At 42.9% G+C, this 17,126-nt stretch overlaps 2 protein-coding genes across 2 annotated transcripts in view; both read left to right on the forward strand.

Moving 5' to 3' along the window:
- LOC309704923 (uncharacterized protein) overlaps positions 1-17,126 on the forward strand; it is a 535,689-nt gene that overhangs the window by 235,504 nt on the left and 283,059 nt on the right. The gene's annotated exons all lie outside the window — the stretch shown is intronic.
- LOC309705615 (uncharacterized protein) lies at positions 3,053-12,645 on the forward strand (the record flags this gene model as incomplete). Its single annotated transcript, XM_082531527.1, has 4 exons — positions 3,053-3,137; positions 6,313-6,370; positions 6,865-7,038; positions 12,348-12,645. The coding sequence occupies 4 exons, from the start codon at positions 3,053-3,055 to the stop codon at positions 12,643-12,645; spliced, it is 615 nt and encodes a 204-aa protein (XP_082387653.1).

The following is a 17,126-nucleotide window of genomic DNA, read 5'->3' on the forward strand; positions in this document are numbered from 1 at the left end:
ATTGCAGAGGCGTGTCAACCAGGACAGCCCTACAACGTCCAGAGCCTTCAGGAACTCGGGGCGGACCTCATCAACACCAGGGGCTCTGCCACCAAGGAGCTGTTTAACTGCCTCAGTGACCTCGCCCCCGGAAATTGGTGGGTCATTCCCCTCATCCCCAGACTCTGCTTCCTCCTCGGAAGACATGTCAGTGGGATTAAGGAGGTCCTCGAAGTATTCCTTCCACCGCCTGACAATTTTCTCAGTCGACGTCAGCAGCGCTCCGCCAGCACTATACACAGTGCAGGTAGAGCACCGCTTTCCCCTCCTGAGACGCCTGACGGTTTGCCAGAATCTCTTCGAGGCAGTCCGAAAGTCTTTTTCCATGGCCTCTCCGAACTCCTCCCACACCCGAGTTTTTGCTTCAGCCACTGCCCGAGCCGCATTCCGCTTGGCCTGTCGATACCTGTCGGCTGCCTCCGGAGTCCCACAGGCTAACCAAGCCCGATAGGACTCCTTCTTCAGCCTGTTGGCTCCCTTCACCTCTGGTGTCCACCATTTGGTTCGGGGATTACCACCACGGCAGGCACCAACCACCTTGCGGCCGCAGCTCAATGCAGCAGCTTCGGCAATGGAGACGCTGAACATGGTCCATTCGGACTCAATGTTCCCAGTCTCCCTCGGAATGCTGTTGAAGCTCTGCCGGAGGTGTGTGTTGAAGATCTCGCGGACTGGGGCCTCTGCTAGACGTTCCCAGCACACCCTCACTATGCGTTTAGGTGCACCAGGTCTGTCCAGCGTCCTCCCCCGCCACCTGATCCAACTCACCACCAGGTGGTGATCAGTTGACAGCTCAGCCCCTCTCTTTACCTGAGTGTCCAGAACATATGGTCGCAAGTCTGGTGATACGATTACAAAATTGATCATCGACCTACAGCCTAGAGCGTCCTGGTGCCACGTGCACTTATGGACACTCTTATGTTCGAACAGGGTGTTCGTTATGGCCAAACTGTGATTAGCACAGAAGTCCAATAACAAAGCACCGCTCGGGTTCAGATCAGGGAGGCCGTTCCTCCCAATCACGCCCCTCCAGGTCTTGCTGTCATTACCCACGTGAGCATTTAAGTCTCCCAGCAGGACAACAGAGTCTCCAGGTGGAGCACCTTCCAGCACCCCCCCCCCCCCCCCCCCCCCAGGGACTCTAAGAAGGCTGGGTACTCTGAACTGCCACTCGGCGCATAAGCGCAGATGACAGTCAGGAACCGTTCCCCGACCCTAAGGCGCAGGGAACAAAACCTCTCGTCCACCGGGAAAAACCCCAACGTACCGGCAGCAAGCCGAGGGGATATTAGAATACCCACCCCAGCCCGACGCCTCTCACCAGGGGCAACTCCAGACTGAGACAGAGTCCAGCCCCTCTCCAGGAGACTGGTTCCAGAGCCCAAGCCATGCGTAGAGGTGAGCCCGACTATATCTAGCCGGTACCTCTCAACCTCACGCACTAACTCAGGCTCCTTCCCCACCAGAGAGGTGACATTCCATGTCCCAATTGCCAGTCTTGGCAGCCGGGGGTCAGTCCGCCAGGGCTTCCGCTCCTGGCCGCCACCCGGCACACAATGCACCCGACCCCTATGGCGCCTCCTGCGGGTGGTGGGCCTGCCGGAGGATGGGCCCATGTCTCCTCTTCGGGCTGTGCCCGGCCGGGCCCCATGGACTAAGGCCCAGCCACCAGACGCTCGCCCTCGGGCACCCTCCCCGGGCCTGGCTCCAGGGCGGGGCCCCGGTAACCCTATCCCGGGCAGGGTAAACTGTTCCCTCGATATCCTTTTCATAAGGGTCTTCTGATTCTGATCTAATTCCATATTTAAGTTTATATTTTAGAATAGACTCAATTAAAATTAATATTCTTCCTAAATTATTATATTTATTTCAAACATTACCAATAGAAATTAACCAGAAACAGTTTAATGAATGGGATAAAATTTTGTCAAGATACATATGGCAAGGAAAAAGGCCCCGAATTAGATTTAAAACCCTACAACTTAACAAAGGAAAAGGGGGTGGGGCTTACCTTCTCTTAGGGAATATTATTGGGCAGCACAATTAAGGCCTATGATATGCTGATGTAATCCTTCATATGACGCTCAATGGAAAGTTATTGAGGAGAGTCTGACCTCCATCCCCATATAAGCTATTATAGCAGACAGAAGCTTGCAAAATTTAATAAAAACTATTGAAAATCCATGGATCAAGTTGACTTTTAAAATTTGGGAAACAGTAATAAAAGAATATAAACTAGAAGAGGATATAGCAGTTCTTAAGTGGTGTGCATATGACACACATTTTGCTCCAAATAAATTGGACACCAGATTCAAAGATTGGACATATAAAGGATTAACAGCTTTATGTATGGTAATGGAGGAAGGCAGACTAATTAGTTTTGATAAAATGAAAGACAAATATTCATTAGAAACACAGGATTTTTATAGATGTCTACAGATGAGGCATTTTGTCAATAAAACGATAAAAGCTAAGGCTGAATTGAGTAAACAGCTGCTAGATGTATTTAAAAGGGCAGTTCAAATAAAAATAGAGGTATTATAGGTGACCTCTATAAAGGATTAACAAATATGAAATTACACTCAACCTTGTATATCAAAACAAAATGGAAAATGGAGGGAGGAATAGAGATAAAGGAGGAAGAATGGACAACAATATGGGCATATCAATGGAAATGTAGCAGCTCACAGAGCTGGCGGGAATTTGGGTGGAAATGCCTGATAAGATATTTTATTACACCTCTCCAAAAATCTCACTATGAAGGTAACCCTCCCGCTTGCTGGAGAAATTGTGGAAATACAAATGCAAATCACTATCATATTTTCTGGGACTGTCATGTTATTAAAACTTATTGGAAGGGAATACATGCAGCGATACACGAGACATTTGGAAGATATTTACCTTTGGAAAGTAAAACTCTACGTTTTGGACTTATGCCAGAAGGATGGACAAAGAACGATAAATACTTGTTTAATATTTTACTGGCAGCAGGCAAAAAAGCCATCACAAAAAAATGTCTTTCTTCAGAGAGCCCAGCTATGAACACGTGGATGAACATCACACTGGACATTTACAGAATGGAGAAAATGACAGCAGATGTGAACTACAAGAGCGACCTGTTTGTATCACGATGGAAGAAATGGATGGACTACATTAGAAAACGCAGGCCAGTTTTTGCTTTTGCATTAGATTTTGACTTTGTTAACTACTAGAAGACTAGAGGAAAAATTAGTTACATTAATGGAAACAAAAACACACTCCCTATATTTATTTATTTATTTTTCTTTCCTTTTTCTTTTTCCTTATGTATTTTTTATTTATGTTGTTTGTTGTTTCCTGTTTTGCTTCTTTTTCTTTTCTTCTTCTTCTTTCATTCTTATTGTATGGATATTTTAGTTGTTTAAATATAGAAAAAAATAAAAAATATATATGTACTGAAAGAAAGCTGAAGTTGATGGTATTGTATAGTGATTCTAAAATGTCAATAAAAAAATAAATTAAAAAAAGCTGGAATCAAATGAGTCCAAGTCTTCTGCTGATTCAGCATCACATTCATCTTTGCTCCTTGTTCTGCATCCCCACCATGGACTTCATTCCTTTCCAAGCCAGCCTTGAGTGTCCTTTATTCAGCTCATGCTCTGCTTTACTTTTACATCTGATTTTAGCTGCTTTTCTGTTTTCTCTTTGCCAGAGGTTTCCTTAGCGTCATGGATTCTTTTCATTTTACTCAGCATGTGTCTGGTCCCACACACACCAAAGGACACACACTGGACCTTGTTTTTACTTTAGGTTTAAACATTGATTTTATTTGTACTGAGGACATTTTTATTTCGGATCATCATTGTATTCTTTTTAACCTGTCTTTCCATTTGTCCCTCTCTCCTATTCGACATGTGGTTAGCTCTCGCATCTTAACTTCCTCTAGTGCTGTTAAATTTTCCGATGCTTTTAATTTAGTTTTATCTCCTTATAACGATGTTCATTTTTTAACAAATCTTTTTAATAATCATTGTCTTTGTATTTTAGACAATGTTTGTCCTGTCAAAGTTAGACTAGCTCCGGTTTCAGTCGTCTCCCTGGTCAAATGACAGCATTCGCTTCTTAAAGCGTTGCTGCCGTAAGGTTGAGCGTTTATGGAGGAAAACGCGTTTGCATGTCCATCTCCTTCATTTAAAGGACCTTTTAGTCTCTTTTAACACTTCAGTTCGAGATGCGAGGGCGGCCTATTTCTCAGACTTAGTGTCTAAGAGCAGAGGTAACCCTAAGGTACTATTCGACACCATTAGTGATATTGTTGCACCTGCTCCACCTGCTGTCCCAATTTCATCAAATGAATATTGTGAAAAATTTCTTTCTTTCTTCGTTGAAAAAGTCAGTAACGTGAGGAACAGTATCTCTCCTTCTGTGTCTCTCTTGTCTGCTCCAACTCAAGCTAGGCCTGTAATGTTAGAAAGATTTTTACCTGCGTCCTTACCTGAGCTGGTCAAGTTGGTTAATTCAATGAAAGCATCCTCCTGCTCTCTTGATATTTTACCTGGATCTTTGTTTAAAAATGTCTTTCAGTCTATTGGTCCCTGTGTGCTCACAATTATCAATACCTCACTGGTTTCTGGTCAGGTCCCTGTTTATTGTAAGAATGCTGTTATTCACCCACTGTTAAAAAAACCTAAGCTTGATGCTTCTCTTCTCAGTAGCTACAGACCGATTTCAAAATTACCGTTCATTTCTAAGATTTTAGAAAAGGTTGTGGCTAAGCAGCTTATAGCTGTTCTAGATGAATACAGCATTCTGGATAAATTCCAATCTGGCTTTCGTAGAGCTCATTCTACTGAAACTACACTTCTTAGAGTCTCCAACGACATTTTGATGAGATGTGACGCAGGAGAATGCTCCGTTCTGTTGATGTTGGACCTGACCTCCGCCTTTGATACTGTGGACCATCATATTCTGCTAGATAGGCTGAGAGACTGGGTGGGTATATCAGGGGCTGCTTTGGACTGGTTTGAATCCTATTTGCATGAACGATCCTTTTCTGTGGCTACCTCTAAGTACAGTTCCTCTTCTACTTTTCTTACCTATGGTGTGCCGCAAGGTTCAGTTTTGGGGCCTTTATTGTTCTTACTGTATTTACTTCCTCTTCAACACTTATTAAGCACTTTTAAGGACATTTCGTATCACTGCTATGCAGATGATATTCAGGTATACATCTCCTTTAAGCCCCATGATGTTTCCAAGCTACAGATTTTGCACAAGCGCATAGACTCCATTAGATGTTGGATGGCTGGAAACTTTCTTCAACTAAATGAGGAGAAGACTGAAGTTCTTGTTTGTGCTCCTAAAAATTTTGTACCTGGTGTTATGGAAAACTTAGGTCCACTTGCTACATTTGCAAAACCGTCTATCAGGAGCCTTGGTGTTAGTATTGACTCAGCTCTGACTTTGGATGCCCATGTAAAATCTTTGGTTCGCTCCTGTTTTTATCATTTGAGAAACATTGCTAAGCTGAGTCCCATTGTATCGCGCTCCGAATTAGAAATTGTCATTCATGCATTTGTTTCATCTCGTCTGGACTACTGTAATTCTTTGTTTACTTGTTTATGTAAAGCCTCTTTGGATCGTCTGCAAGTTGTTCAGAACGCTGCTGCAAAGCTTCTGACCAAGTCCTCCAAGTTTTCCCATGTCACACCCCTGCTGATTCAGCTGCACTGGCTCCCCATTAAATTCAGGATCCAGTTTAAGGTTTTGACCTTGACTTTCAGGGCCCTGCATGGACAAGCACCAACATATATAAGTGAACTTTTACATCCATACATTCCCAGCAGGTCCCTGAGGTCATGTGACCAGGGCTTGCTTGCTGTCCAACACACGAGGCTGAAAACAAAAGGCGACAAAGCTTTTGGAACTGTGGCCTCCAGATTGTGGAACTCTCTCCCTTTGAGCCTGAGATCTGTGGACTCAGTGGTCGCTTTTAAAAAACAGCTAAAAACCCATCTTTTTAAACTTGCTTTTAGTTGATTTTTATTTTTAGGTTTTAGCTTCTGTGAAGCACTTTGTGATTTTTATCTTGAAACGTGCTATATAAATAAAGTTTTACTTACTTACTTTTCTTCTCTCCCTCATAACAAGACAGCTTCTTCTGCCTGAGAACATGTTGGAGTGATTTACTAATCCAGGGCTGATTTTTGGGGAAAATAGTTCCCTTTTTCAAAGTAATCCCCATTTTTCCCAGAATGAAATGTAAGTAGAAATAAATGATCTAAGTGAGAACATGAGCCTTTAAAAATGCTCTTCTGAGGCTGCTGCCAGTGGTCAAAGCCTCCAACAAAGCTCTGTAAGTACATATGTGATCATAGCTTTAGCTTTTAAATGTTTATTTTAGTTAACACAGATCAGGTGGAACAACTCAAATAAAATATCAAAAATATTAAGTGGTCATCGGTACTCGGTTTGTTCAATACTGAATACAATGGAGCACAAATTGTCCACGTTTCTGAAATATTTCTGGGTGTAACTGTCACCAAAGTGCAATTTAGACCTGGCCTGTGGTTGTTATCTAAGTGATAATCATCAATTCTACTAAAACAAATACAAAATAAAGAAATTTGACACATTCTGTTGATATCAAAAGCACACTGAACAATTCAGTGTTGTTTTACTGCTGTTCTCTCTTCACTTCTTCTCCTCTGATTCTCTCCACATGTTGCTCTGCATCAGTGCTCAGTTTCTTGACAAAAACAAGATGAAATATTGCTAAATATAATAGTATCTCATTACGCTTCAACATAAGTGTTTTATTTTTGTAATTGTTTATCTGTTATTTTTCAGACTGAGTCACTGTGACCTGTCAGAGAGAAGCTGTGAAGCTCTGGCCTCAGGTCTCAGCTCTCAGACCTCTAATCTGAGACAGCTGGACCTGAGTAACATCAACCTGAAGGATTCAGGCGTGAAGCTTCTGTCTGAAGGACTGAAGAGTCCACACTGTACACTGGAAACTCTCAGGTGAGATCAAGCATTTTTCTTTCATCAACTGACAGAATTAGCAGATTAATAATAAGGCAGTCCTCTAATAAGAGGAGAAGTGGAGGTGTTTTGAAGGGCAACGTACTCTTATGTTAACAAGACAGGAAGTAGTTCCTGGGAACTGCTTCCTTTGTTATTGTCTAAGTAGAAACATGATGGTGAAACAGTGATGAGTTTGCAGAGGTGGATCCACACAACACAACAATGCTGTTGCGAGCTGAAAGCAGACTTCTCACAGATTCTGAGGCTGCAGGTTTCATCACTGTCCAACCAAAATTCACTGAACCAGCAGTAAATGAACGTCCAAAACGACGCTTCATGTTTAAAAAACAGATGATCAGGGGGATTTGTGTTTACATCTTTTTTGTGTGATCTGTTCACCTGCTGTTTCAGCTGTTTGGTGGTTGTTGAGATGGTTTTGTGAACTTTTAGCTGAGATTCTGACGTTTCTGTAGATACCACACATGTCTAATTACTTTGTACAGCATGAATGGCCATAACGAGGTTTTTAACAGTCAGAAAAGTTGTAAAACTTGAGAAAATATAGTTAAAAGTCCAAAACCTTCTACGTCTGGTGGCTTGTGGTAAGGAGCAGATCAAACGAGTAAAGAATTACGTTATAATTATAAATGGCTTCAACAGCACATTCAGGTCTGTGAGACTCATTCAGACACTGAGCCGTGGCTCTGTGCTATATGCACATATTTCTGCATCTCTGCCATTCAGACACACTTTATATATAGTTTATTTTATGTAGTATTCAATACTGAACTGTACATTTAGTCTTTTTAAAGGCAGCAAGTTTTATTCAGTGTTTTCATAAAAGCCTTATTTCTATCCATTTACTGCTATTAGGAAGAACACGTGAGGTTTAAGACCTGGACCAGTTTGAAACCTTTTGTCCTCCACAATGGAAAATGGGTGGAAATAAAAATGGGTCTCACTTTAGCCAGCTCCTAATTTTATCAGTTCCGCTCTCAGCGTCTCCTGTATATCTCCTGTATAAATGTTGCACTCAGCTTTGTGGTCTCCAATATCACTGAAATGCAGCCAGATGCTGCTCATTTTGCCTTTTCACTCTTTCCTGACACGCTTGCATTTCAATACAGCTCCCATTTCTCTGTGTACTGGTCTCTACCACTACCCTTGCTGTCTATGGGACATTTCCGTCTTCTTTCACATAATGGCATGATCCCAGTCTGTCTCTTAAAGTGTTTGGCCACATGGTTTGCTCATCAGAATAACATCTCAGCCGTGCTCACATTGATTATCAGCAAGCCTGAAAATTCATCAATATTTGACATACGAAATTATCTCAAGGCCTGGATTTGGCCCACGGGCCATATGTTTGACACCCCTGGTTTACACGGTTTGGTATTCAATGTACAACTGAGCTAGCTCTCAGCTAACTAGCAGACAAGCTAACTGCTGGGACTGCATCTTTCTAACAAGAGAAGAACAAAAGAATTTATTGGTAAATCAGGGTGGAAAATAAGTATTTGGTCACCTCAAACATGGAAAATCTCTGGCTCTCACAGACCTGTAACGTCTTCTGTAAGACGCTTTTCTGTCCCCCACTCGTTACCTGTATGAATGGCACCTGTTTGAACTCATCATCTGTATAAAAGACACCTGTCCACAGCCTCAAACAGTCAGACTCCAAACTCCGCCATGGCCAAGACCAAAGAGCTTTCGAAGGACACCAGGAAAAGTATTGTAGACCTGCACCAGACTGGGAAGAGTGAATCTACAATAGGCAAGCAGCTTGGTGTGAGAAAATCAACTGTGGGAGCAATCATCAGAAAATGGAAGACATACAAGACCACTGATAATCTCCCTCGATCTGGGGCTCCACGCAAGATCTCATCCCGTGGGGTCAAAATGATCATGAGAACGGTGAGCAAAGATCCCAGAACCACACGGGGGGACCTGGTGAATGACCTGCAGAGAGCTGGGACCAAAGTAACAAAGGTCACCATCAGTAACACACTACAACGGCAGGGAATCAAATCCCGCAGTGCCAGACGTGTTCCGCTGCTGAAGCCAGTGCATGTCCAGGCCCGTCTGAAGTTTGCCAGAGAGCACATGGATGATACAGCAGAGGATTGGGAGAATGTCATGTGGTCAGATGAAACCAAAGTAGAACTTTTTGGTATAAACTCAACTCGTCGTGTTTGGAGGACGAAGAATACTGAGTTGCATCCCAAGAACACCATACCTACTGTGAAGCATGGGGGTGGAAACATCATGCTATGGGGCTGTTTTTCTGCCAAGGGGACAGGACGACTGATCCGTGTTAAGGACAGAATGAATGGGGCCATGTATCGTGAGATTTTGAGCCAAAACCTCCTTCCATCAGTGAGAACTTTGAAGATGAAACGAGGCTGGGTCTTCCAACATGACAATGATCCAAAACACACCGCCCGGGCAACAAAGGAGTGGCTCCGTAAGAAGCATTTGAAAGTCCTGGAGTGGCCTAGCCAGTCTCCAGACCTCAACCCCATAGAAAATCTGTGGCGGGAGTTGAAAGTCCGTGTTGCTCGGCGACAGCCCCAAAACATCACTGCTCTCGAGAAGATCTGCATGGAGGAATGGGCCAAAATACCAGCTGCTGTGTGTGCAAACCTGGTAAAGACCTATAGTAAACGTTTGACCTCTGTTATTGCCAACAAAGGTTATGTTACAAAGTATTGAGTTGTATTTTTGTTATTGACCAAATACTTATTTTCCACCCTGATTTACGAATAAATTCTTTACAAATCCTACCATGTGGATTCATGGATTTTTTTTTCACATTCTGTCTCTCACAGTTGAAGTGGCCACGTAGGCAGGGGTCATCATCTGAGCTCTCCATCACCTGAGAGAGATGACAAAACACAGAATCACAGAGCATGAAACCAACGTTTCTCCTCCCAGAAGTTCAGTCACAGACCTGCAACAGAAACAAGAGTCAAAGATTCAAATGACGCAGAGCTTTCATTTACTTATATCCACAAACATGTCCTCTACATATTCATGCTGTATTTACACACACATACAGAGGCTGTTTGTCTCTCACACACCGACAGGACACTGAGAAATACATCATGTTAAATATACCTGCAGGCTTCCAGCTGTGCACTTTGTCCCTGTCAGCTGTGATTGCCATGGCAACCTTGGTGTTGTGCGCGATGCAGGGACGTGTTCAAAGGCAGACGTCTGGCAGCAGCATCATATTTGATGCACTATCTGTACTGAGTGTGCTGACTTTATTTCAAATGTCCCACTGCTGTGCAACATGAATCATATGTTCTGCACGTTTCTGTAACTCCCAGGTAACCATGGTTACACAGCCACGCCCAGTAGTCTCCAGAGAGACCAACAGCTGGTTCACGTTGTAACGCCGTGGCTTTCGTAGTCTCTCCTTTTTCTACAGCTCATGTGTTCTTCTTGTGACGCTGCGTCTTGAGGCTCATACATGCCGTCATTTGTTGATCCTAAGAACGTTCCTCAGACCGACTTCTTCAACAACAGATAACTTTAGTTGTATCAACACTGCCTCCTGGAGCAGTTTAAAATGAACATGTCAAAGATCTGTACCTGTCTCCATGTTTCTGTCCCCGCCCCTTTCTCTCTGTCCTGGGTCATGTGAGCGCTGCAGTAGTATTAGGCCCACCCTCAATGCTCCCATTGGCTGAGACGCATAATGACGCCCATTTCAAGCCAGCACTGATCAACATCCCTCCTGTGACCCATGGCTTTTATATTCAGAGCCAGTGAGCACTTTCACAATAATCATGATTTTAAAAACTGTGATTAAAATAATTGCTGACGTTAATCAGTTAATGAGTTAACGAGATTATAACAGGTTAAGTTGCCCTAATAATTAGACTTTGGTGACAAACTGATGTGATCTCCATGTTTCCTTTGTTGGACTGTGGGCGAGTGTCAGAACTGGATGTACTGAGTAACATGTAGAGTTTAAATATGTGTCAGTTCCAGTTTTAGAGCTCTAAAGTGCAGCTATCATGTTAGGAATATGTTAGGAATAGACAGGAACACTGAGCACACTGAGGTCAAATCTTTATTTTACCACTCGCTGCATTCTTGATGTTCATGAATTCAGCAGGTTCATGATTGTCTGCAGCATCAATCTCATATTTCCATTAAAAGTGTTGAATTTGACTGTTTGATGTTCTTTATGATCTCTGGCACCAGTTCATCTGTAGGCTGAGCTCAGTCCATCCATTTAGTGAAAGGTCTCCTTGTTCTGTGAGCGTGCACAGATCCTGAAGCAGAAAGCCTGGGTTACAGAGAAATGATCATCACTGTGATGATGCTCATCATCTCTGACTGGGATTTGAGGTTTTGTCAAAGCAGCAAAGAAAGCCTGGCTATGTTGGACTGGGTGTGGAAGCAGCTCCCAGTTTGAGTTCAGGAGACAGACGCCCTCTCTACTTTGAAGATCAGCTTCAAACTTTCCTTTTTGATAAAGCTTATAGTTCGAGCTGGATCAGGTGACCCTGAACCATCCCTTAGTTATGCTGCTATATGCTATAGGCTGTTGGTGGACTTCCCATGATGCTCTGCTTTCTTCTCCCCACTTTTCACTCCTGATGCTTTTATATGTCACTACTGCATGTCCTTAACTTTTGTCTCTCTGTTTTGTTCTTGTCTCTCTGAGCTCATCTCTTCTCTTTCCCCTCACCCTGCAACCAGTCATGGTAGATGCTCCTCCTGGAGCCTGTTTTCACTGGGAGGATCTTTGTGTCAAAGGGAGTTCTTCTTCCCACCATCACCAAGTGCTGCTCACAGTGGAGGCGGTTACCTTACACTGTTAAACAGCTTCAGATGACTGTTGTTGTCTGTTGGGTATTGTCACTTATAAATAAATGGTAAATGGTAAATGGCCTGTATTTATATAGCGCCTTACTAGTCCCTAAGGACCCCAAAGCGCTTTACATATCCAGTCATCCACCCATTCACACACACATTCACACACTGGTGATGGCAAGCTACATTGTAGCCACAGCCACCCTGGGGCACACTGACAGAGGCGAGGCTGCCGGACACTGGCGCCACCGGGCCCTCTGACCACCACCAGTAGGCAACGGGTGAAGTGTCTTGCCCAAGGACACAACGATCGAGACTGTCCAAGCTGGGGCTCGAACCGGCAACCTTCCGATTACAAGGCGAACTCCCAACTCTTGAGCCACGATCGCCCTAAAGTTACAATGGACGGATAGATGTTATTGTGACAAAGAGAAAACAACTGTTGACAGATAGATTGTTGTTTTGTGTGTCTGCAGTCTGTCAGGCTGTCTGATCACAGAGGAAGGCTGTACTTCTCTGGCCTCAGCTCTGAGCTCCAACCCCTCCCATCTGAGAGAGCTGGACCTGAGCTACAATCATGCAGGTCCCTCAGGAATGAAGCAGCTGTCGGCTGGACTGAAGGATCCAGGCTGGAGACTGGACACTCTCAGGTATGAAGAATGTCTGATAGAGGAGGAAGAGCTGGAAACATTTCCTGTGTCTTTCACTCACTTCCTGCAGATGAGACATGAACAATCACACATGCAGGAATATTTTCAGGGACAGACACACTAGTCTAGCTGGATAGTTCATGGATATTTATGTAGGGGTCTCCAAGGAGTCTGTTTGCAGGAACATTTAGGTCACAGGTGTACCTGATATAGATACCAGTGTACCTAATAAAGTGTCAGCTAACATTTGGAAATGGAAGCTTAAATAATGACAAACTGTACATTCACAGCTGAATTCACAATAAATTTGTTCTCAAGTGCACATTTTTCTGTTATTGTTGTCAAACAACAGAATGAGAATGAAATATTGATTCTAACAGGGCCCATAAACAGCATTAGCTTAGCAGCATTAGCTTATCAGAGTTTCCATCATGGTCACACAAATCCTTAGCAGAGAAAAGTGTCACATCATTATAACACAAGATAAAAGGGTATTAGCATAAGCTACTAATGCTTATTCACCTCAAATTAGCTTTCGCTGCTAATGGTAGCCTACTTAGCATTAACTCCTCACTAATATAATGCTAATTCACATCAAATTAGCATTAGCTGCTCATATTGTTATAAGGAAAGAGAAAACGGTATTAGCATTAGCTACTAATAATTATTCAGCCCTAATTAGAATAAGCCTCTAAAAGCAGCCTACTTAGCATTAACTCCTCACATCGTTGTTACCCAACGGAAAAGAGTATTAGTATTAGCTACTATCATTTTTAATAAGTAAGAGAAAACAGTGTTAGCATTATTGAATAATGCTAATTCACACTAAATTAGAATTAGCTATTTACAAGAGCGTACTTAGAATTAGCCGCTCACATTGTTAAAAATTAAGGGAAAACAGTATTAGTATTAGCACATAATGCTAATTCACGTCAAAGTAGCATTAGTGTAGACTGGAGTTTCAAGATGGCGCCAGTGTGTGTGGCTCGCCGTCTGGCTCTTCCTCTGTTGTGTTTGCTTATGTTGTTTTTTATTGCTAGAGTCAACTCTCTTTTAATGTACAATCGCCAAAAACTTTTGGACCTCCGACTAGTTGCCAGTGATCTTACCAATACAACTTATAATGGACATAAGGCGTTACCTCCATTCCTGTCTGGGATACCAGCTAACCTCTGTCGGACCCCGGCCCCAGCCTCACGGCGAAAGCGTTTCAGACGCCGGGGCAAACGTAGCGGTCTACTTGTGAAACTTAAGGCGTACTTGGTGCGCTCTTCTCCGGCTCTCTGGAACGAACGTGGATCGGTACCTTGTCATGCCTTTTCTCCGTGCTCTCTGGAGCCCATCGATGCCTGGCTGGTGCCCGTTGTTGGCTCGGATCAGATGTCCCAGCCACGAAAGATTTCCCCTCATCTTCGTCAGCACGGTGCGAACCTACAGAACCTGCGGCCGCTGCGTCGGGTCTCGCTGTCAGCCACGAACACGCTGACCTCCACCAGGTTTGGATTGGTGAACACTAGATCGCTGAGTAATAAAACTTTTATTTTAAGGGATTTATTTACGACCCAAGGACTGGATTTCCTCTGTATAACTGAGACATGGTTGAGGGCCGGTGAGTCCAGCGCTTTTACAGATCTCTTACCTGATGACTGCTGCTTCTTAAACTCTCCTCGAATATCAGGCAGAGGAGGAGGACTAGCGGTTGTTTTTAAGAAGCAGTATAAATGTAAACCACTGCCATTATTAACCTCACCTAGTAGCTTTGAACTGAGCATGTTTGAGCTAGGTCGGTCTCACACAGTGCTCTGTGCTGTGGTTTACAGACCCCCAAAATACAATAAGAACTTCTTAAATGACTTTTCTGATCTGTTGGCTGAAATTATGCCAAAATATGATCATGTCCTTATTATTGGGGACTTCAATATTCATGTGTGCTGCCCTGACAAGCCAATGGCAAAGGACTTTTTAAATCTTATTGACTCTTTTGATCTTGTGCAACCTGTGTCTGTGCCTACACAAAAATATGGGCACACGTTGGATCTTGTTTTAACTCACAATTTACCTGTCTCTAACTTAGAGGTTTGTGATGTTGTATGGTCAGACCATAGGCCTGTCCTGTTTGAGGTTTTCCTTCCTTGTACTAAAGTTAATCTTCCTCCTGTTGCTGCTAGGAGCTGTCGTATTTTTAACCCTTCCTCTGCTGGACAGTTCTCTATTGTTTTTAATCAGAACGGCGGCCTTCCTGATTTCATATGCAATGATACAGAAGAGCTGAATACGTGGTTTTATTCTGTCTGCCAAACTGCTTTAGATTCAGTGGCCCCCTTTAAGCTTAAGCAAGTTAAAGCCAAATCTGAACCCTGGCTGAATGAAGACACCCGGGCTGCCAGAAGAAAGTGCAGGAGAGCTGAACGTAAATGGAAGAAGGATCAACTTCAGGTGTCATACCAAATGTTACAAGATTACTGGAATTCTTACCAGAAAACTGTAAAAGATGCTAAGAGGAAACATTTCGCTACTATTATTCAGGCAAATTGTCGTAAGCCTCATGTCTTATTTAAGACTATTGACATGGTCCTTCATGCTCCACAGTCTTCTGTCGAGTCTTCTCAGGAAATTTGTGAAAACTTCCTACACTTTTTTATTGATAAAGTGCTATCTGTCAAAGCACAGACTTCCCAGTCCGTTCCCGACCCTTCTACCCCTGTCCCTAGTTCTGCTGTCTTTGACAGGTTCGAGCCAGTTTCCTTGCTCTGCCTGCAGGAGTTGGTTGCTCACATGAAGCCCTCAGGTTCCCCTCATGATGCTCTCCCTCCTCGATTTTTCAAAGAGGTTTTTCTCACTATAGCATCAGCTGTACAATCCATTGTAAATAGTAGTCTGTCCTCTGGTGTTGTACCTGTCAATCTCAAACATGCAGTGATTCAGCCTCTACTCAAAAAACCTGCTCTTGATCCTGATATTATTGCGAATTACAGACCTATTTCCAAACTGCCTTTTATCTCAAAGATTCTTGAAAAGGTAGTTTACAAGCAATTAATGTCCTTCCTAGAAGAACACGGTATTTTAGAAGTTTTCCAATCTGGTTTTAAAGCTTTACATAGTACTGAATCTGCCCTTTTAAGAGTTTTTAATGATGTGTTTTTGGCAAATGACTCAGGTGACTGTGTTATTATTGTGCTGTTAGATTTAACTGCTGCTTTTGATACAGTGGATCATAATATTTTAATTTCCCGTTTAGAGCAGTTGGTGGGTATGCGGAGTACCGCACTGCAGTGGCTCAGATCCTATTTGGCAGAGCGAACTTTCTCTGTGAAACTAGGGGAGTTTGTATCCTCTACTGCTTCTCTTCAATGTGGGGTTCCACAGGGTTCAGTTTTAGGCCCGCTTCTTTTCTCTCTATATCTCCTACCCCTTGGGTCTATTTTCAGGAAACATGGGATTTCTTTCCACTGCTACGCCGATGACTCCCAGATTTATTTCCCACTTAAAAAGATAAATGGCTTCTCAGTAGACCCGCTGCTCAGATGCCTTGATGAAATAAGGACTTGGATGGCTTTGAACTTTTTACATTTTAATGAACAGAAAACAGAAGTGATGGTTTTTGGTGGCGCTTCTGAGGCCACTATTATAGATCTTGGTTCACTGGCACAGTATGTTAAACCAGTCATCACTAATCTGGGAGTTAAAATAGAGGCAAATCTTAAACTTGAAAGCCAGGTCAGAGCTGTTGTAAGATCTAGCTTTTTTCATTTGAGGGAATTAGCCAAAATAAAGCCTATCTTATCGAAACAGCATTTTCAGACAGTAATCCATGCCTTTGTTACTTCTAGGCTGGATTATTGTAACGCACTTTATTTTGGGGTTAGTGATGCGTCCATTAGGCGCCTGCAGGTTGTGCAAAATGCTGCAGCACGTCTTTTAACTGGAACAAAAAAGTTTGAGCACATTACCCCTATTTTAATTTCACTCCACTGGCTACCTGTACATTTTAGGATTGTTTTTAAAATTCTCTTATTTGCTTTTAAATCTCTTAATGGCCTGGCCCCCCCCTACCTCTCGGAGCTACTACAACCATATACACCTGCCCGTTCCCTTAGGTCCGCCAATCAGCAACTCCTTAAGGTACCGAAAACTAAGTATAAACTTAAAGGTGATCGTGCTTTTGCTGTAGCTGCTCCAAAGTTGTGGAATGATCTGCCCTTGCATGTTAGGCAGGCCTCTTCTCTCTCTGAATTTAAAAGTCTTCTTAAAACATATTTATTCGCTGAAGCCTTTGGCATTGATTAGAGGGGTTGACTCAATTTGTTTTAACATGTTTCAATTTATTGTATCTATTTATTTTATTGTATCTCATTTTAATTTTCTTTACGTATGCTATTAACATGTACAGCACTTTGTGAAACTCTGGTTTTATGTTAAAGTGCTTTAGAAATAAAGTTGGTATGGTATGGTATGGTAGTTAATAATGGCAGCCTACTTAGCATTAACTGCTCACTAATATAATGCTAATTCACATCAAATTAGCATTAGCTGCTCACATTGTTAAAAGGGAAGGGAAAACAATATTAGCATTAGCTGCTAATAATTATTCACCTAATTAGAGTT

The sequence above is a fragment of the Aulonocara stuartgranti genome (genome assembly GCF_965226115.1).
Source record: "Aulonocara stuartgranti genome assembly, chromosome: 4".
Lineage (NCBI taxonomy): Eukaryota > Metazoa > Chordata > Actinopteri > Cichliformes > Cichlidae > Aulonocara > Aulonocara stuartgranti.